At 40.4% G+C, this 21,425-nt stretch overlaps 1 protein-coding gene across 2 annotated transcripts; it reads right to left on the reverse strand.

The window, feature by feature from the left end:
• Positions 1-1,300: 1,300 nt before the first annotated feature.
• LOC121296157 (bMERB domain-containing protein 1-like) lies at positions 1,301-21,023 on the reverse strand. Of its 2 annotated transcripts, XM_041221414.1 has the most exons (7): positions 20,752-20,833; positions 18,030-18,441; positions 11,348-11,468; positions 5,873-5,946; positions 3,729-3,843; positions 3,219-3,292; positions 1,301-3,094 (listed from the first exon to the last, which is right to left on the reverse strand). In XM_041221414.1, the coding sequence occupies exons 3-7, from the start codon at positions 11,449-11,451 to the stop codon at positions 2,976-2,978; spliced, it is 486 nt and encodes a 161-aa protein (XP_041077348.1). In that variant the 5' UTR covers positions 11,452-11,468; positions 18,030-18,441; positions 20,752-20,833; the 3' UTR covers positions 1,301-2,975. The 2 variants fall into 2 exon arrangements, with proteins under 2 accessions (XP_041077348.1, XP_041077347.1); XM_041221413.1 differs by lacking the exon at positions 18,030-18,441 and having other exon boundaries at positions 1,302-3,094; positions 20,752-21,023.
• Positions 21,024-21,425: the final 402 nt, after the last annotated feature.

Consider the following 21,425-nt stretch of genomic DNA (forward strand, 5'->3'; position numbering starts at 1 on the left):
CAAAGGGTTTGCATTATATTTAAAATGTTTCTTTGTTGTATGTATGCACTTCCCATATAGCACATTCCTTGAATAGGCTTAAAGGCACCCCTTACTGCAGGCGATTTCATGTAACAATAATATAATGCACATAATGCTGGCGTTGTGCTGTACACACATCACAGGTTTGAGATTTATGGAACTGGAATTCCACTTGAATCCTGCTAATTTGCATTTGTTTTCAATGCTTTAAAATAACCCTTTGATCCAAAACTCCAATTGCTGCGCAGCTGCAGATTTGCATTGCCACGCTCCACTGCATTCCTCAAAGGCAACACAAAGTAATCACAGTCAACTTTTCATAAAGTACAACCTGCCATATCATCAGCCTCAGTGAAGAGGGATCAATGTAAATCAAGTTAAAAATCCATGAGGCTGAACCCGGCACCACACACTCACTGCCTTCAGCAGCCTTGTGAGGCAATGCGAGTTAACTGTGGATAAATATTGCATTAGCCCTTTATTGGTGTTTACTGGAAGTAGGACGATTTTCGAGGGATAAACCTGTTTCTTGTTTCTTGCTGAGTGTTTTGTGTTTACTCAACGTCTGTGTTAATTTGAGGATATGTACGGCAGGCATAGCCAAACAACATTTATTTATTTATTTATTTTACTCCCGCTCCAATATTTTTATTTGATTACAAAACAGACAGTAAAATTGTACAGTTGTACATGCGAGCATACAATTGTACATGCAAGCATACAATAGTACAGAGAAGCATATTTATAGAATACCTAAGCCAAAGGACTACCACACAGGCCAGGTCATTCTTTCTCATTCACAAAACCACACCCCGGTATGTTTATGAAAACGGCACACAAGAACATTACTATCATTAAACACAGTACGATGCAGCACTGTTCGTTCAAGCACAGTCTTACTGAAACCACAGATTATTTACACATGGTGTTAACATTGGTTTTCAATATCTAAACAGTGGAAAATTCAAATCCTGACAGCTGTTGAGTTTATATTATTCCTGCTTTTCCCGTTTGGTTTGCCACCCTAACGTTCTGAGACAGAAACTGAAATATGTTCTACTGTCTTTTAAGAAATACTAAGAAGAAAAGAGTACAATTCTTTGACAAGCGTTCCAATGAGAGCTAGTTAAAAACTGTCAAAGAACTGTACTGCCATGCTTACGGATGCATAACTTCATAGCCAAAAAACCTTTGACAACAGTATGCATTTATTGGTAGATTAATATATTCATTTAAAATAAATTAAAATAATCAACAGATAAACACACACACACACACACACACACACACACACACACACACCGAGCTGTCAAACTGCAATTATCTATTGTTCGGAAAATCTTTTTATCCTCTGCAAATAATAAAAATACAGCCTCTTAAGTACTGTAAATAATGGAGTGAGAGAGCGAGAGAGAAGGAGGGGTTAACATGTTTTCTATAAGAGTTTTGCACAACATGACATGATACACAGGAGCAGCTGGTCAGGTTTGGATCACGTTTTTTACATACATACACTCAGTATTATGTGCACAAATATACATACATGCCTAAGATGTGCTGTTTATTCCTACTATAATAAAACATTATGGACCACCTATGTTTAAAAGGGTGTTCAGAAGTTTTAAACAGAAGCACACTACAGTAGCTCCAATAAGAAATACTCCATGACCTCCCAAATCGTCAAGTTACAAGCTTGGACTTGGGTGCCGGGAGAGCAAACTGAAGCTCCTTACAATCCTCAGATGTGCACTGCTGGCTTCTTGTTGTTATGGAAACCAAACTGTTCACTCGAAGCCTAGCAACCGTCAGAGTTCTGAGCTGTTCAGACGGACAGCGCTCCTTGTTTAGCTGCAAGACGGCATTGCTGCTTTTCAGGTTTACGTGTGTTTGTTTAACCAGGTTAGCACCAAAGCTTTACATCTCAACTACAAGGGGTAGCGGGCAACAGGAGGAAAGCTAACTGAAACCAGCAGCATGAGCGACAGATTTTGCATTTCACGTAAACAACACAGCTGTTGCTGCTGATGCAATGTGTAATTCGTGCCCGCAACCTCGGCAGAACTCAAGGACATGCTCTTACATTATGAAGCATTTCAGAAGGATGAGTATGAGGGCTGCGTTCTGATAGTGAGTGTTGGGGAGTTCACGTGTTTTCACATGTCTTCAATCTGGACATTTTAACAGCAGGGGGCACCGTGGGACATAAGCACACAGTTGAAGTGGTTCTAGCTTAAATGAGCCAGTTGAAAGGGGAAACTGTCAAATGAACCCCTTTAAATTTTAGCACAGTGGATTTGCACTGTAATTTTGTGCTTCTCCTGTGGTTATACTATTTATTTCTCATTGTTTCCTCTGGTTTTGCCTCGTTTTTTAATATGCTTTACTATACCTCTCTGTGCTTTACAATGCTTGCCTATACTCCACCATGCTTTCACTGTGCTTCGTTATACTTTGTTACGTTTTTAAGGTCTGGAAACTCCATGGTATGGTAAAGCATTGATTAGCATTGTAAAGCACTCAGAGGTATGGCATATACAAAACAAAGGTAAAGTATGTTAAATGCAAATTTAAAACACCATGGCAAACCATGGTAGATTACAGTAGATGTACTGTATAGCATAGCCATGAAAAAGCACAATAAAACTGTAAAGTTCCTGTGCAAATTTACTGTGGTAAACTTTTAGAAGGGTAGCACAGAGACTGGATGACCCACCCTGCTCTATCGAAGATGAAGCACCAATACTAGCCAACTGGAGACCAAGCAACTCTTTAAGAATGAAAACAAGACACACACAGAGCTGGACAGCACATACACTCTCTAACCCTGATGCATCACTAGTCCTCTCAGCTGGTTCAGTACGCCCCAGAATGACTCTTCACTTCTATACGCTAAGTCTTTGTGCTAGTCCATCCATCGAAAGAATCCTTTCCACTGGCCCCTGAGAGGAAGTTTTCTACATGATGGAGCAGGTGAAGCCACAGCATTCTTTCAGCAGGGTCAGCCCAGTCTTGGTGGTGAACGGTGTTGCGGTTTGCTGCGCTCTCGAAGTCAACTTCCTATCTTTTATTGGATCTGTAAAGAGAACGCACACACCTGGACTCAAGCTTCTGCTCAGAGAAAATATACTGTTGCTGTCAAATGTCACGCACAGTGAAAGGGATCAGATAGCACCCCATTAAGGACGTTATATACCTACTTGATTTCTTTATGCAACTTGTAGGCAGTTTAGACTGCAAGAAGTCCGCCATTTCTTTGTCTTCTTCTCTTTCCCTGTGTTATAGAAACAGAATGGAGCTGTCAGCACAGATAACACTAATGAAGTTCACAGCAATGCAAATTATTTATTGCAGTCGCACACAAACAGACAGGTCCAAGTTTACTAACATCACTGATAACTGTACAACTATGCAGCAAAGGAGATTCGTAATGTGTCATAAAACGATTCTAACAAACACATGACCAAAGCAGGTGATTCCCGTCACTGAAATGTAATAAGAGTGTACCCTGGATAAAGCAAGGTCTAGTTAAGCATGCATGATAAAGCATGTACAAAACTAAAAAGGAACAGAGGCACATGTTAAATATTTAGTATACAAAAAAAGCTTAGTAAAAGGAAAACTGAATGTATATCGTTGGAATACTGATACACAGCATGCTGGTATTTAGTGATGCTGAGATGATGCAAACAGACATGCCGTCCTCTTACCTCAGCCTTTCAAACTCCACATCGTCCACCAGGAAGTCTCTGGTCTCCACCAGCTTGTGGATCTGCTGCAGAAGCTCCTCTTCCTTCAGCTTGTCCTCTTTGGATTTGTCTCTATCTGAAAGCAGAGTGAGGCCAGGCACACACTGTGTTATGGAAGAGCAACATACATAGTTGCACTATGCATTTCCTCAAGACCAAAGGAACTATGCATTTGCAAGACCAAATCCTACCCCTAAGCCTAAACTTCACCATCACCTGTGCATTGATTACTTAAAGGGTATATAAAGACCTTTTTATTTTATTGTGTTACATGTTCTTAAGTGTTGCTACAACTGTTTAAGTAAGGTGTGTGTGTAATGTTTTATTTTTTTTTCTTTTACATTTTGAAAACGGATTTTAAATTTATAATCAAATTCTTTTACGGATTCGTACCTGAAGATGGCTTCACTGCGTAGACATCTTGATGGAAATCTAGGAAGGCTGGATCCTTGGGCGAAGCGAGGGCGGATGGCATACTGGGCCCGAAGCGCAGGTGGCAGTAAGGACAGACCCCCTCTTTTTCGGCCACTGAAGCCGGGAGGTTTTCGTGCTTCCCTCGCAGACAGCAGGGAGAGGACCGCCAGATCTAGTCCTCCCTTGGTGGTCAGGGAGAGCAGCTCTGCCCTCCTACCGTGGGAGGGGAGGAGAGGCCTCCAGTCCTTCTCGTGTGGTGGGGGAAGAGGATCCAGCAGCATTCACCCTTGAGGTGGGGGGAAGGACCAGCGGCCATCCAGGCATCACCCTCTTCTGGAGGCAGAGGCATTCTCCTGCTGCTCTCCCCTGCTGGTGGAAAGGAACCGGTGGAGGTGGCGGAGGCAGAGGCAGCTCCTGCTGCTCTCCCCCTGCCGGTGGAGGTGGCGGAGGCAGAGGCAGCTCCTGCTGCTCTCCTCCTGCCGGTGGAGGTGGCGGAGGCCTATCATCCAACAGTAGAAATCACCTTTGACCATTGTTCCATAGTCCAATTTCTGTGTTCTTGTGCATATTTAGCCTTTTAGTTTTGTTCCCCTTCCTTAACAGAGGTATTCTTACTGCAACACATCCTTTAAGTCCTTATTTCAAGAGTGACCTTCGTACTGTTGATTTGATGGACAATGACACCTGTGCCTTCTGCCAGCTCTGTTGTCAATTCAACGCTTGTCTTTCTATTCTTTAAGGATATTATCTTCAAGTATTGCTCATCCTTGTTAGACAGCTTTTTGGGTCTTCCAGTCTTGGGTTTGTACAACAATGTATATAAATGCTAACATTGTTTAAACACATTTATTGTATGGAGACACTGTCCTGTCCCGTCCCATCCCATCCCGTCCTGTCTTCCCGTCAATATATTCAGCATAGATTAGATTTCCCAACTGAAATTCTAATTTATTATAAAATCATAGACCTAGCATTAAATGTTGGTGTAGAATCTTATTTGCAAACCCCTTCAGTCATGTTTTTTAATGCCATGCTGGCATGCACATAGTTTAATAATAAAGGGCCATTGTTTGTGCCAGGAACACAAGCCTTACCGACAAGGGGCATATTCATTTGAAGGGGTTCTGAGTGCACTTCCTAACAGAGCACGCCTCCTCTGACTCCGCTATCCTGCTCGGGCTTAGTTCTCCCCAAGGTCCCTGCAGTTTTGTGTTTGTGCAGAACGACTTTGCAAAGGGCACTTACATTTAATTAAACTGCTCTTGAGTGCAGGCAAAGCAAGCAGCACCTCACAAAGGAAACATCGATGTTAATCTTTCGGTTTGCTCTCAAGAGAATGATTCAAAATCCAGAACTGCTGTCCCTCGTACGCCTCTGACTCTCTAAGTGTTTGCAGAGTTGTTTGACCTTGATAAATGTATATCTGACTGCTGTTGCTGGCAGTGTCGCAGCCTGTGCATCCTGAGTGAAGTGGTTCTCAAGCTTACTGAAAAGGACACATTCCTTATTATCTAAATATACAGAGACTGTCTGTGTTTTGTATTCTTGTAATCTCTGATAGTAATATATCGTATTGGCATGGTGTGAGAGTCAAATACATGAACTGTGAGTATGTTTATTAGTAAGACCATACGTTACTGAAAAGTCCCATGTTCTTGCGTTAGATCTTAAAAACATGCATTCCCACTTGCCTGGTATTGAAACTAACTTCTGCAGTTCCTTCTTCAGCCGTGTTATTTCTTTGCAAAGCTGAATATCGTCCATCCTGTAAAAAAGAAAAACGAGAGTGAACAGCTAAAAGCTGAACTACAATAGCCATCCATCTGAATCCTTTAATCTGATCTTCAACTCGACTAAATAAATGTCAAACATGGCCTGCACACTAGTAAAGAAGAACAGCACAGAAGTCACTGGTTATTTTCTGTGTATTATTTACATGGAGGCATGGACTGGGCCACTCCTTCCATCAGAGAGATCTGGAAGGACAGTTAGTGCCCAATCAAAAATACTTACTCAGGCAGATGGGAGCTCCGATTCAAATGGCTTTGTTACTGATGGAAACAAACGCACTGGATTTCAAATCACTTTCATATCAGTCCTGATACCATATCGCATTGTTAATTAGCAAATTCAAAGAGTTTCTACACGTAGAGCTCATGATTAAAGAACACTCACATCCGCACAGCGTGTCCGTGAATATATTGAGGTAGCCTGCCACTGATTCTTTTAATACAACACATCATCGCCAGAATTAGTCAGGACTTTGAAGTCTTGATTAATGCAGGTGCAATTTCCGAAAATTAACAAATTACAAAAAAGGCCTTTGTTCTTTTATCTTGGAATAGTATTGAACTACTTTGAAAGGAAGCTAATTTAAAAAGGTCAGATAGTGCCATGTACAATTAATTTATTGTTCATTTTATGTGAAACCAGCTTTGTATGGTTTTGAATAGTAAATAACTGTAATTTGGGATAGCATTAAGATTACTCCCTAATTATTTCTTGAGTTCTGCTGACTCATAAGAAAGAGGTGAACACAGCAAATGCGCAGCTGTTATCAAACCAATTTATCAAACTCTCCTGGTTAAATGCATTCTGTAGCGTAAGCAGTGACTCTAGATGCCTGTTTAAGTATGAAGTCTTATGTTTCATTAACAAAAGCAATATCCTCTATGAAAATACACCCAATATCAAGCAGCACACAACACCAGCATCTAAAATTAAAGGCCATTAAGCACTCTGGTCACTCCACACCATTTCTGTGCTGGAACATCCAAACCAAGTAGGTGGGGTTCTCCCGTTATAGTTACTACATGTAAAAGTCACTATCTTTATCCAGCTTTTTAATAACCTTTTGTAAATGGCTAATGTACTTGATGTCCGCTTGAACCCCTTACAAAAGTTCTTAAACTGCACTAAACTTGCATGTTCATTTAAAAAGTTTACCTTGCTTTTACCATTGTTTTTTCAGATCATTAAATACAGTATATAAATAGAAACTGATGGAGAGCTGTGATTAATTAGGGTTATCTATTATATATCTTTCCCTCGATTTAAAGATATAGATCTTGAAATTATCTAAATCTGCTAATACCACCCCCAAAACTTCAGTTATCTTACTGTCCTTTTTTTTTATTTTGGGACATCTTTGAACATGCTGTATAAAGACAGTAGCACCACAAATAAGATTCAACCCCAGCCACAGACAAGCTGATGACCCCAAAACCAATGACAAAGCACACTGCTTGTCGTCAGTGTCTCCACTTCATTTCCAGCTGTGTCCTTTTAATGAGCAAACGTTACAACACCTGCAGTAAGAATGTAACAAAGCTGTTTAATATCTTGCAAACATGAGTTTTGAAGGGCAAAACAAGGCCGGTCACGCGGTCGATTTGGGGTTTTTAAACAGCAGATTCTAAGAGACACAAATAGAGAAGGACATTGATTCTGCATTTTATGGTACCTGCATTCCATGAGCTCAATCAACCATTTTGGAGTGCTAAACAGGGAGGGATGGGACACCTCTCCCTGCCTTCCCATACTGAACTCCTGACAGCCAGCTGCCAGTCAAACCTGTGCTGCGGGGGCTCGAGGTAAGAGCTCAATTAAACCACAGATGCCCCCTACAACATACAGAGAGGGCTGTCATTTAAAGCAAGCAGGCCTTAAATAGAAAATGTCTCTGCTACCCCACAGCAGCGGCAGGCTTGCCTCCTACTGTGATGTCAGGAAAAAACTAAGAGTAGAAACGACCAATGCCAAGCTCACTGGCAACCTGAGAAGCTATTTGCAAACATGAAGTGCCTTGTCTCTGGGGAAGAGCAATACAGGCCTGATTTTAAACTCAAAATAAAGATTAAAAACTGTAATCTATTAGTGTCCCGTGATGGCATATTGAATTTCCGGGACACCTTCCTCTAACCAGAATAATGCATAACCAGAAAAAAAGCAGGCAAAGCAAATTTGGTACAAAACAACATGTGCAGCTTGATTGCGACTGAGTATGGGAAGCTGGAAAGCAGAACACCTGTCATTATCACAGCGATCCCCACGTTAATGAATTAAACAGGAAAGCAGAAGGCTTCTCAAAGCGAGGCTCACCCCTAATCTGTCTTAAACACAATTTATTTTCTTGTGAAACAAATAAACTTGTTTTGTGAACTGTCAGCTATTTGTAGTGCAGCAGGGCTGATGTTGCAGCTGTACTGGGGTTTGGGAAATCAAAATACAAAGCTCACAACAGGTTCTAAAAACACTTTTAAAAGGAGTAATTCATGTAAAGTGTGGTAAAGTAAAGTGTGAGCATGCTAAAGCATGGTAAACTACTGTAGTATGGTTTAGGAAATGTTAATTATCATGAAAATGCACCTTGCCAAGCATTTATATGGGCTGTCCGGCAGGATGGTTGAGGTACAGTTCTGTACACTTTTTTCTTCAGACAATATGGTTATTGTAGGTTTGTTACTGTAATATTTAGCGGAAAGACTAACTCTGTGAAAACAGCTGGTGAATTCCGTTTGAGGATATTAAGATAAAATAATTTTTAGAATTCTGGAAACAGTTTTAAGATTCTCTGGTTGACAACTTGACTAAAGCTATATTAATAATGGCATTAAATACATAGTACAATGTAGGAGACGTGTGTGTGTGTATATATACATTATGCAGTACATTTGGTCATTTGCAATATAGTGTAATAGATGGATCAATATAATACTATATATATATATATATATATATATATAGCTCAGTAGCAACCCCTCTTGTATTGCAAATATATATTTTTAATAAATGCATAAACCCCGATAGCAGCTTTTACTGAAGGTATAAGCTGTTCTCACGTCTACAAACGAAGCACTTTGATCCAAAAGCACAGCTCCTAATCCTTTAACACCTACGCTGTCAAGTGTTTCGTTTTCTGATTACCCAGCAGAAAAGTGAAATTGGGAACTGTAGACACAAGCGTCGCTCTGTCACTGTAAATAATATGACTTATCCACGAATTACCACACCGTCACTTAACCAAAAACACTGAGCTGTCACCCAGTGAGCGTTGTGTCAGCCCGCGGTTTCCTCTCTCCAGATCTAAACTGACAGGGGAACCGCTGTGTAAACTCCAGCGACCTTGTACTGTGGCAGTATCCTTTATCAGAGTTGCCTTTAAAGAGTGCTAGTAGTTTCCTAATTAAAACCTATCAGAAACTTCCACTACTGTACATACAGCCTAAATCATTACAACAATGCAGGTAGCAGACACAACATTTGACTCAAAGTTTTATCTAATAATGTTTGTGTTTTGAAGTTAAAGGATGAATAATTCTGAAGCTGTAGCCCTTATTGCATGCTTGTTGTCACAGAGGTCATGTAATATTTGGGTGGTGAAAGGAAGATTAAGCACATTAGATTACAAGAGATGTAAAAAACCCTGTATTTACATGGTCATAACTTGGTCATTATTAGTGGTTCTTTGTCTCACACAGTAACAATTACATTACAATTACATAGAAAAGGCTTGGTAAAACACTGTTTTTACCTGATGCAATTACATGGTAACACCATAGCACAGACCAATCCTATCTAGAAGTCACATGGTTATTACCATGTTATTACATGATTGTGCACAACCCTGAATCTAACATTTCTTACAAGGTAGTGCTCATAGCTACACTAATCAAAAGGGGGCGAGTCTACTTTGATATTGGGGTCCTACACACTGCTGTATAAATACCATTACAGGTGGAACCTCTCCTGCAATCTAAAGCATCAGAACTGCATTCCCACATACTGTAAATTCGGTCATGCTAAATTGGGTGCATCAGGGGTGTCCAATCAGGGTCCTGGAGGGTCATTCCACTCCAGGTTTAACAGTCAGATCATTAACAACTCTGGATCGAGATTTAATTGGTTCAATTAAACAACTGAGGGTTGGAACAAAGACCAGGACTGGAAAGGCCAAATTTGGCTACCCCTGTGGTGGATGGACAGAATATGGATCACTGTGCTATGTCCACAGAATCTATTCATTATATTCCATCTGTGAAATAATGTTTTACATAATACTAATTCATTAAATTAACCATAGGCAGAAAAAAACATGTTCTCTTAACGGCCAGGGCAGTTTTGCTAATGGCTGCTATGTCCTTGGAGCTGAATGAGAAGAGCTCTCCTTTTTACACTGTTACGCCCTGACCTACAAACCCCTTCTCTTTCTTTTCACAAGAGCTGCCGACCTTGATCGCTGTGAACAAACAGCTGTGTAATTAGTGTCCTAATAATGACACTTCCACCACTGCCGAGATCTTGAAGGGATAGAAGCAGGGATCTGGGCTCAGACGCGTCACAGGCTTTCAAGCATTTCATGAATTCTTGAATACATAATCCCATTCACCCGTGCGTCAGACCCCCATTAACAAAGTGCATCACAAGCACAGCTCGGAATACCAAATATTATGTACAACAGCATATACAACTCCATTCGCTTGCCTGCAATGCGTGACTGAAATGGAAGCTATGGTGATGGCTAAAGGGAGTTTGTGTGTAAATAATAGTGGTGCAGTGACACCCAAGGTTCTCATGTTATGTAGAGTTCTTAATTTGGATGGTTTATAGCAGTGGCAGGTCCTAATGTGGTGTCCGATTGCACCCGGGGTGCCTGTGTATTGAACAAGATTGGTGCGGCTCCTTGCATTAGATTCCCTTGATAGTCTGTCTGTTATTCACCTGCAGGACAGGTACGGTTCTGGGTATTCTATATTAATATTTTTAAAATGGTGTAAAAAGCTTATTTCAGATTGTTTATCTTCTCAAAGTTTTTCCTCCCACTCATGCCTGCAGAAATTATTTTTTTCTTTCTCTCTCTCTCTCTCTCTCTCTCTCTCTCTCTCTCTCTCTCTCTCTCTCTCTCTCACTCACTCACTCGTTTGTGTCTATGGATACAGCCTCTCTCTCCTCCCACACACAAATGGACAGAAGTGCAGCACAACTAAGGTAAGTTTGACAAGTTTGAAAGTGTACTGGTACCTGTTCCTTATAAAGGGTGCAGCTGTAGTAAAGCAAAGGGGAATTGTGGATTTGGATCTTCATTTTGGATCTATAGTGCAAATCTACCATGATTTCTTTGCAGTCAGAAAGCAAGAACGAACTCTATAAAGAGACTCTATACTTACATGTATCGGAGCTCAGACTCTCTCCTGACCAGGACGTCCCGTATTCTCTCAATTTTGAAAAGTTCCTCTTCTATGTCATTGATTGTTATTGTTGAATCTGCCATTGAAACAACGTCTTCATCTGCAAGAGAGGGCTTATTAGTTTATCCTCCTTTTCAAAGCATTGACAATCCAGGACACACTGGATAGGTTTTCATGTGTGTGTGTGCATGCTACTGATTTATTCTGCATTATAGAAATTTCTGCTGTGCTGCTAACTTTGCTGGAGACATCTTTGGAAGGAATCCCAGAGGACATTCACTCCAACGCTAAGGAGCGGAAAATAAATGGCCCAGCAACCAACGACAGGATGAACCACAGGTGCTATAAAACATTCCCTTCCGAATCTCTGAAGCGATTCAACCTGGCTCTCAGATACAAGAAGTCCAGAGGTGAGGAGAAATAACAACATTTTTTTGTCTAATTCATTATCTGTATGGAGGCTTCTCTATATTTCTCAGCACTTTTCAAAAAGGAAAAATACACCCAATAAATGTAATAAACCAAAAAAATAAACAACTGACATTTAATTCGGAGGAGTAAATTCTCTTGAATTCTGGATTGCAAAAAGAAGAAAAAAAAAAAGTTTGTGCAGCCAATTTAAAAGCACAACCTTTATAGTAAATTCCTGAAACAGCACCATTCTTTCCTTACATCTGGATATCCTTCTGGTAACACAGCAAAGCTCTGCAACCTTTTCACACACTCAAAATCTTCCCTCAACAACATAATTGTACCTGACCCGGTATTCTTTACCACAGAAGAAAATAATCAGACACAGTATGAGCTGGTCTGTCAACAGAGCACAGTGCAACTGAATTCACTGCAATGAATAGAAGACACAGGGGCCGTTAGATGCAAAGCCACTAGTGGAGGATAAGCTGATAGACAGAGCAGGTAACACTGATCAGGGCTGGCACAATGGCTCCAGGCACTTAGGACGGGGATTTTGTGCTCTGACTCACTCTACAGTACTTCAGTGCTCAGGGTATGCTCCTCTCCCTCAGGATCTACAGGTTCACTGTAAGTGGAAATCACTCCAAGCAGCGACTGAATTTCTGAGCTCAAAATTCTGACCCCCGGTGTCAATGTGATGATTGCACAGACTCATTATATCTGAGGCTACAATGCACAGATCACTCCCAGTTTCTGTTCAAAATTGGATTTGCAAAACCTCTCTCTCTTTCTCTCTCTCTCTCTCTCTCTCTAGAAATGTAATTTAAATTTATAACATACTATGTTAAAGTATATGCATTGCAAAATATGTTAAACAATCAAAATTATGTTGATCACATGTATACTGTTGAATGGAGGCCTTATACGCGTGATCAACATAATTAGTTGCAAAGGAACGTGGAATGAATACGGGTAATTAAATCCACATGAATTAACAGGGTTGAATTAAAAATGAATTGCTTCAGAACTCAGAGGAATTTGCAACCAGTAGTGCACCCAGTCCAGACAGCAAACAAGCTTCACACTTCCAGCCTGTCATTTCTGCAGCCAACATTCCCATTGCTGTAGACTGGCAGATGGTTTTGTCTCCAGTAAGGAACTGACAGCTCTAAGTGCAGAGGCCATCCATCTACAGTATTTAAAGGGTACGTAAAGCACTGGGAGTCACAGTGATGAATGCAGTACATTAAGAGCTGACAGCTCTGTACATAAGCACCTTTAATTAATCCATGGTGACATATGGGCTTATTTCTTAAACAATTTATTTCAGAAACAATGAGTTATCAGAAGAACATGATCTGGCCCTGAACTTCAGCCTGCATTAGTTGCATTGTTTCCCTCTTATCACTATGCTCAGTGACAATTTAACAATGTAAACCCAGATAGGCTTCTTATTTCCAACACTTACAGGTTCACTGTTACTCTCATTCTACCTTCCATTATCAGCCAATCTGCATGATGTTATTGTACATAATAATACACCCTTGCCTGTTTTCAGTTCTATTTGAAGGCTTTCAGTTCTTGCTTAAATATAATAAAGTGTTTTCAGGGCAGCGATTATTGTTGATTATTACCTGTCCCATATTCGATTTGGAGTTCAGCTGCTGATTGCACCAGTACAAAGTGTGCAGAATAAAAAGCAGATCAACTTGGCTACTTAAACACTGTTAGTGTTGCCAGTCCTTTTAGTGGTACACTGTAGATATCCAGGCTTATCCTAACAAAAAGGGGAGAGCTGCACCCTGAACAAATCCCTCCACGCCTGGGATCAGTGCCTAGAATCAAAGGGTGACGATATACAGCAGCTGCCAGTCACTTCTTTCAGAGGTGACCGTTCTTATATCATAATTAGAGCTGCATTGCCCCCATGCAATTTTTAAAAGTATTATTTTTGTCATACTTATTCACGTAAGTTATCTTTTGTAGAATAAGGCAATCTCTTTCAGTCACTGACGCAGTTAGATTTCTTCACCTTCCTTGCTCTACGGTAGAAGGCAGAAGACGAAACTTCACAGTCTTCATAGTGAATTTATCAGTAAACTTTTAATTGGTAACACTTTAAAATAACACAGAATAAATACGGGAAATGAAATCCACAGGAATTAACAGGGCTGAATTTAAAAGGAATGACTTCAGAACTGCCTTAATCAAAGTTTAAATCCAGTTCAACTATAGTCTGGTTTCCTACACCAAACGTGCAGAATGCATTAGGGAATTACACAGATATTACATCAGGAATGTCTACAGTATTTAAGCCATGCACAAGCCATTGTGCAACACACAGCTTCAATAAGATCTGCTTACAAACTACAAACTGGGACTAACACTATGATTTAGCCAACATGTATGGTGATACCAAGTATAGGCAGTACCCACAACGCTAACCATAAAGAAATTCCCAGGTTTAAGCACCAAGCATGAAGAAGTCTTGTAGCGTGTACTATACAGCCTGTATAAACCACTCGCCATTCAAGACAGGTTGCTTTGGTGTTAACATGTATTGCAGGGCACTGAATAAACAGGAGAACAACACATCCACACACAAAAGAGACCAGCAGGTGCTTTGAGACTAATAGAGCTCCTTTATCACCATTATAAAAACTGAGGAAATAGACAATGGCAGTATCCACCGGGCTTTATCTCCAGTGGTGAGAATACTTTTCTACACTGTGCTAACAGAGACATGGGGGGTAGGGATCAATGTGGGGCTGACAAAATAAAATCACTCATTTTCATGATGCTCACTACAGGCAAGCCAGAATGTCTTCTTTTACAGGAATGAGAAATTTAAGAGCAGGAGACCAGTCCACCGTAATTGTATCGAACTTTGTGTGTGCGTCAGAATTTTAAATGCGAGATCTGTAGGGTATTACAGAGAAACAAACGCAAAATAATCTTCGACTCATAGAGCGGCTTTCAGCAGAACTGGATGCCAACTGGGAATCTTGCTTTCTTCCCTGTTTTACTGCAGAGCTCCACAAAGGCACACAGTCAGTATTCCCAAAGCAATTCTCTATGACAGCAAGTAAATGAATTGCAGTCTAGCATGACAACAAATACTGTACACAAACCTTTGGGTCAAGAAATCGCTAACTGCTTTGTTGTGCGACCTCCTTAGGCTTCATAACAGCTGTAATTGTTTAGTATGTGTTTCTGATGCAGTATTCCCGAATCAGCACATCACAGAACTGCTTTGGCTGGATTATTCAGTGTTTGTTTTGACGCAGACCTCTTGGTTATTTCTCTTTTAATTTCAAACCTCTGTTACCCATGGGAAGCTTCCCCTAAAGCAAAATGAAATACAAAGTGTGGTGTGTATATAAATGAAAAAAAAAAAAATTATTAGCAGCTCAATGTTTGTTTTATTATGATTTTTTTTTTTTTTTTTTTAAAGGAAATATATCTAAAGATTTGCACTGTGTGTGGGATAAGGTGGGGTTCTACATCAGCAGCCAGCTGCAATATAATATATCCACGATACTTCTTTCCACAATATGCCATCCTTATCCAGAGGTCTCCAATGGCAATGCAGCTCTGCAATGGTTCTGGACCAAGGAGTTGTGGTGCCAGAAACCCAGCAGCAGTCCTAGCAGCCATTAAGTGAACAGCAGACGACAATGTATAAGTGACACCCAAGTTTAACTGTGCTAAATCTGGACATTCGTGTTCCGGTTTACCATGATTTTCACTGTGTACAATGCATTTACCATACTTTAGCATGGTTTGTATCATACTTTAGTTTTTTGCCTTGCTTTAATATACTATTCTTTGAAACACTTATGTGCTTTACTAGCCATCTGTATGACTTTTAAACATTTTTTCATCTACAAATACCGCAGTATGTTTTAATGTCATAGTCGGTAGACATCATGCTGATGACCTGCCAGTGGAGAATGTATATAAACAGACGTGATTGGTTGCATGTGACATTTTTCTCATTGAATTTGTCAAACACGGATCATTCTGACGCTGGGTGCTCTTTGATTTCTGAAGTCCAGGCTAATGCGGGGTGCTGTCTGGCGTGACTGCAGCTGAGGAATATTCTGTACTTTAAACGTGCATTTTGTGAACAAGAACCACGTCCAGCCCTGCAAAAACGACCGCTGTTTTCTTGTGAACCGTTCACACCAGCAATCCAATCAGACAACTTTTTCATATTCACTGCAGAAGAAAACTGAATGCATCCACTTGACAGTGGCCATAATAACAGTTAGAAGGAATTGCAACTCTGTGCAACATGATTTCAATTTTTCTAAATTAATACCTTGTTATCGAGAAGGCTGACAACCAGCGACTATTAACTTCTGAATCAATCTTCCTGACAGAGCAGGTTGCAGTGGGTGTTCAATTTAGACCCATCTATTGTATGTGAGCGGCTTCCATCTTATTTGCCTTACTGAATCATTTTAAACAGGCAATATCTACCTTAGGGGAACTCTATGGCTGAATGTGCTCAAACACAATTCCCATTCTATGTGGTCAACTAAACAATAAGGCAGCAGAGTGCATGGGTTGTGCTGGATATTGTCACTTCTGGGTGCGTTGTTATGCACGAGGCACACAAGCTATCAGGTACTTTATAAAGTGGCTGACGCACAATTAAAGGAACTGTAGAGTATTTTTTATTTTTTATTGTAGCATCATACTAAATCTGGTATAAAGTATAAACAGTTTTTACTGTGTTTTCCAATGTTTATTGCCTTTCCAACGATTTCATTTTTTTTTTTTTTGTAGTTAAAACTGAAAATCAGAAGCCCTAATTATAATACAGATAATACTGAAAAAGCACTGTCTCAATTCACTGAGGACAAGGGGAAAGTGGCAATGAGTCGCAAATTATTCACATCACGCCCTGCCAAATCACAGATGTGGAAATTTGTTCTAGCACAATCGGATGATAAAAACATTCCAATGGTTAGTACTAATTTCTGTGTTTAAATTCCATGTCAATAGCTGTAAAAGCACCAGGCATTAGTAGACTGCAGAATTATTTGCCATGCTAATCAAAAGGTGTAAGGATGAAAGTTCTGGAATAAACCCTGATTGAAGACATCAGAGTCAGTTCATGACACCTCCAGTTTTCTTGTCTTGTAAGTAAATGGACTGAATTGCCATTTGATGCTTGTCCACAGACCTTTGCCGATGCCTTGTGTTTGAAACTTGACTAGATGGCTTGCAATACAACAGTATGGGCTTGTAGCAGGGTGATTTCTGTGCTGGCTACCTGACACGTGCACAATCCTGCAGGGGAGGTCAGCAGTCCTGTTAGATCCACCTGTCAATCATGGCAGTGACACAGAGAGGTTGGGTGAGGGGGTGTGGTCTCTCCTTCTCTCTGAGTGGTCGGGAGGCAGGCCTTGGGGGGTATATTTAAACAGATATTTAAAAGTGTATAGTTATTTTTTTCCTCAAAGGTCTACAAAGCTGATATGAAGCTTGCACTGTTTTTTGGCATAAACCTGGCATAAGATGGATGTAATAACGTTAGAAAGCCTTATCTAATTATATAGCCTTGATTGCAGAGAGGGAATGTGCCACATTTCAAGAACACAACACTCTCAACACAAACTCATACTTCACGACATATGGAGAAGACTATGATAGACCTGTGATGTCAGCTAACCAGGCAGTGCTCCAAACAGAAATGGTCTGTTCAGATGCTTGTGGGAGTTCCTTTAATGCTTTTTGAATCTAAAGCTTTTTTAACTGGGTAAAACGGATGTGCTCAAAGACTTCGATTCCCCTGGAATACAGAGACGATCTTATTCTGCACAATCGCTTCATGCACTATTAATAGTGTGCCTTTGTCATTTCCATGTATTACTTACAGTAGATATGCATAGACTTGTAATGGCATGAAGGGAGTTTCTCCTGCGCTCTCTGTTCTGTATGCAATGTGGAAGGTGGTGACACCCACTAACATGTGGCAGATGTTACTGATTGAACGGATGATAATCCTCATAATAAAGACTTATTAAAGCTGGAACGGGAGAATTGGCTGGTTAGCGGCTAAATGGAAAAGTCCATTAAGAGGGAATACACCCCTTGGTAACAGTGCTGAAAACCACCAACAGCGCAGGAGATCAGTTTAGTGCTTGTAAGTGCGTGCCAATGAAGACTGAAGTTGCAATGCTTTTTAAAGGGACGCTTTATGTCTTCTACGTTTTCCTACTATTACACTTCTCACCTGTTTTAATGTCCTTTAATGAGCACGCTGTATGCTTCTCTGGTGTTGTTTCTGCCTTGCCTCGTGAGATGGGGTGGTTTATTGGCACTGAATTGTACACTGAAGCCCACGGGAGAAGCTAAATCGTCCTTGGGGAGTCTCTTCAGAAGCAGCTTGTGCTGGAATAGTTGGTAAGCAAGGCAAAAAACTGTTGTTGCTCCCCTTTTCTGGTTGATCTCAGTCATGAAGCAGAATCTATATTGATAACTGGTGATTCAGAAATCACAAAAATGCACCAAAAATACCAATATGGAGAGGAGATATGGCAGCAGTGTGGTGTAATGGTATCAAAACGATCTCTTTTTAGTCTGTGTTCGTGATGTTTTTATCCACCTACTGACTTCACCTCTCTATTGTCAGACCTGACTGTGACCTGTAATGGCAGAAAGAGAGAAATAGTCCCTTCATTTCACAGGTCAGTCAAGTGAAATATTTATTGTTCAATCTGTATTTCATTTATGTCCCATGATACAGGTTTAGTTTACTGAAGCCCCCCCTCCTCCCCACCCCCCAACAGTTATGACCAATATCCAATTGAAGACCCTGGAGACATTGGCTAGAAAGGATAGGCCATACAAATATTTCAGATCTGTTTGAATTATTGCAGTATTGTTTTCTGTTATGCAGTGTCACAACTGCGAGAAATGATCCCTGTCAACAGAATGATGCTGTAAAATGTTTTAGTAACACTGTGAAACAGCCGTCAGTATTCAAATGTAATTATGCATCTATTCACTACACATTACACTCTTAATCTTAAACCCTTAATCTACCTTTTACTTTATAGACTGGATAACATTTTAATAGCGCATTAACTCATTGCTCCTCTATGAGCTGCACACCCCTCTATACAATAAATGGCTAGGGGTGTAAATAAGCCACAGTGTTTCAAGTACAATTTAATGGTACAGCAGCCAGGGGAAAAAAATAACACCACCATGCAGGATCCTCCAGTGTCAATGAAAAAAATAAGACTGCTTGAAGTAATTACTGTGCTTCATCTGGTGTTATTGGATTGGCAAAACGTGTCTGGTTCAATGTGAACGGACCTGTAATTGAACTCAGAGGGCAGTTTATCCAGTGGATTCCAGTGAGTGGAAGCAGGGCTCCTGACACAAGGCTCACCGTTTCTCTTAGTCATGTGCTACCACAAGAAGTAGCAGATTTATTATAACAGAGAGGGGCTCCTGAGTCAACAGCAGCTTCTTTCAAACCCACACCATAAGAAAAGAAATCCCAGTTCACACCAACTCTACAGATCCCAGCTTCAATTCTAATAAACCTCTGCTGACTGACACTGAACCCTGTGTAACAAAGCCATGCATAACCCCTAACAACACCGCAAGCCACAGACTTCTGATATGCAGTGTGCCCCTGTGGAAACATGTGTGCAGTGCAGGTGAAACACCATCACCAACACTGTTTAGTAACTTATGAAAATCTATTCCATACGTATGTTTGTAAATCCCCAGGGAGGGTCATATTTGCATGATTTAAGCAGCACAGATGATATCAATTAAATAAACCGTACTGTGTTTTTGTAGTGTGAAACTTGCAATCTGTGGATGCTAAACATGCATTAACACACTGGTAACAAGCTCGGGTGTGTCTTATTAAACTCATAGTAAAACCTGGAATTGATCAAACTGCTATGAAATGCGAGTCTGATTTCCATCCCATGTGATATATAATATATATTTATATAATAGCGATCTCGGTTAACGTAGGCAGGCGCATCACACAGGGCGAGGCAATCCACACACAGGCGGAGGGCGGGTGCGAACCTGGGACCTCTCGCACTGAATCATAGCGCCCATACCGACCTACAGAAGAGCCGGCTCCTTTCCAAGGAGCGTATATCAAGCTTATGTCTTCTTGTGTGATTACGTCACCTACCAGCCCGTGCACGCTGCAATTGATGGGTATTGGTACAGTATGTATAGGTTTGGTGGTACTTTACAATGTATATAAACTACTGTATTGGGTTACTAAAGACACCTACTTTTAGTTTCAAGGGCCATTTTCATTACAGCATTGACGGGTTACCCCACCACAACCTTATAACTGAAACCAGCTCATTTCTGGGGTTCTAATTTGTGAGCTTGAATCAAAGTCTGCTTATCAAAATAGCAATCTGCAGCCTACCAGATAAGAGAAAAAAAAAAGGGGGACGGGGGCGGGGGGAGTCTCGATAAACATGATGTAACCCATTGCATCTCTGTACAGCAATACTAAGTTCTAGGACCAGAACCTATGGATTCAGAGGCTCTAGATTTGCAGTACTGTATTCACTGTTTTCTCATTGATTCGTTATTTCTGTCGCACCGCAAATGTCCTACTCCCATTCCCACACACGGTGCGCTCCAGGTAATTTAATAATGACTAAAGTTTTCACCGTTTAGACAGTAGCAGTAGTAAAGCGTGTAAAAACTCTATAAGTTATAGACTACAGAAAAATAACACTGCAGCTACATTTATAACACAAAAAAACGAATTTATTATCGTTTATAATATACGTTTAAAAAAAAAAGTTAGATTTAAAATGTATAATTCATATATTATATGATGCAATAATCTGCAATATCAGTTTTGAATTATCTACACTGGAAAATGCGAGAGGGTGCTGTATAAATTTAAAAAGATGCCACCTTCATACTTTCATCCTGCAAAAAATGACACTTACCTTTTGCAGAATCTGCATTCCGTGTCGTGCATTCCAAGGACCCGTACTGTTTGGACGATCGTATGTCCTTCTCCATTGATTATTTATGTTGTTGTTTTTTTACTTCTTGCTAATTGGAAACAACCACCGGTTAATAATCTAGTGAACAGAACAGAAAAGTTGTATCTTCTTGCCCGGCGGTCGTTATTCTGTTTTCAAGGCAGGACGATAAGCATGCACCGTGCAACCCACCATAACTTAATAAAGGAACAGAAAGGCGAACAGCGTGCAGGTGCTGGGCTTTTCTTCGTTGCACAGATGTGAAAACACGACAAAGCAGTGCAGTCAAGATTCAGCAAGCAAGGGACACTGACGCCACCTACTGGAACTCATTTCAATAACATAGAATCACGGTTCACCCGCACAAGAGTATTCGTGTTTGATAATGCAATCAAATACAGTTCACAGGTTTTCAGGAATAAATAAAAAATATAATTTTGAAAATGTTTTTATTTCGAACAAAATGTGCATAAAGGTTTAAAATGGTGCTTGAATGGTAGTTAACATTCTTTTAAGAAGTCAACGTAAAGCACCCGATTTTACCTTGGGGCTCCTGTTACTGCTGCTGCTGAGATTTGAGGTATGAGGTATGAATTAGGTGCGAACCTGCATATTAATAACGTATGCCTGCATGT

This window comes from Polyodon spathula, chromosome 21, assembly GCF_017654505.1.
Source record: "Polyodon spathula isolate WHYD16114869_AA chromosome 21, ASM1765450v1, whole genome shotgun sequence".
Classification (NCBI taxonomy): domain Eukaryota; kingdom Metazoa; phylum Chordata; class Actinopteri; order Acipenseriformes; family Polyodontidae; genus Polyodon; species Polyodon spathula.

Bases quoted from the DNA above. Each gene is read 5' to 3' on its own strand.
- LOC121296157 (XM_041221413.1), bottom strand. From the start codon at position 20,827: ATGGAGAAGGACATACGATCGTCCAAACAGTACGGGTCCTTGGAATGC. The intron at 5,947-11,347 runs GTAAGTATAGAG...TCTTTTTTACAG, and splicing joins GAGTCTGAGCTCCGATACAT to GATGGACGATATTCAGCTTT. The intron at 3,293-3,728 runs GTAAGAGGACGG...TCTATAACACAG, and splicing joins GTGGAGTTTGAAAGGCTGAG to GGAAAGAGAAGAAGACAAAG.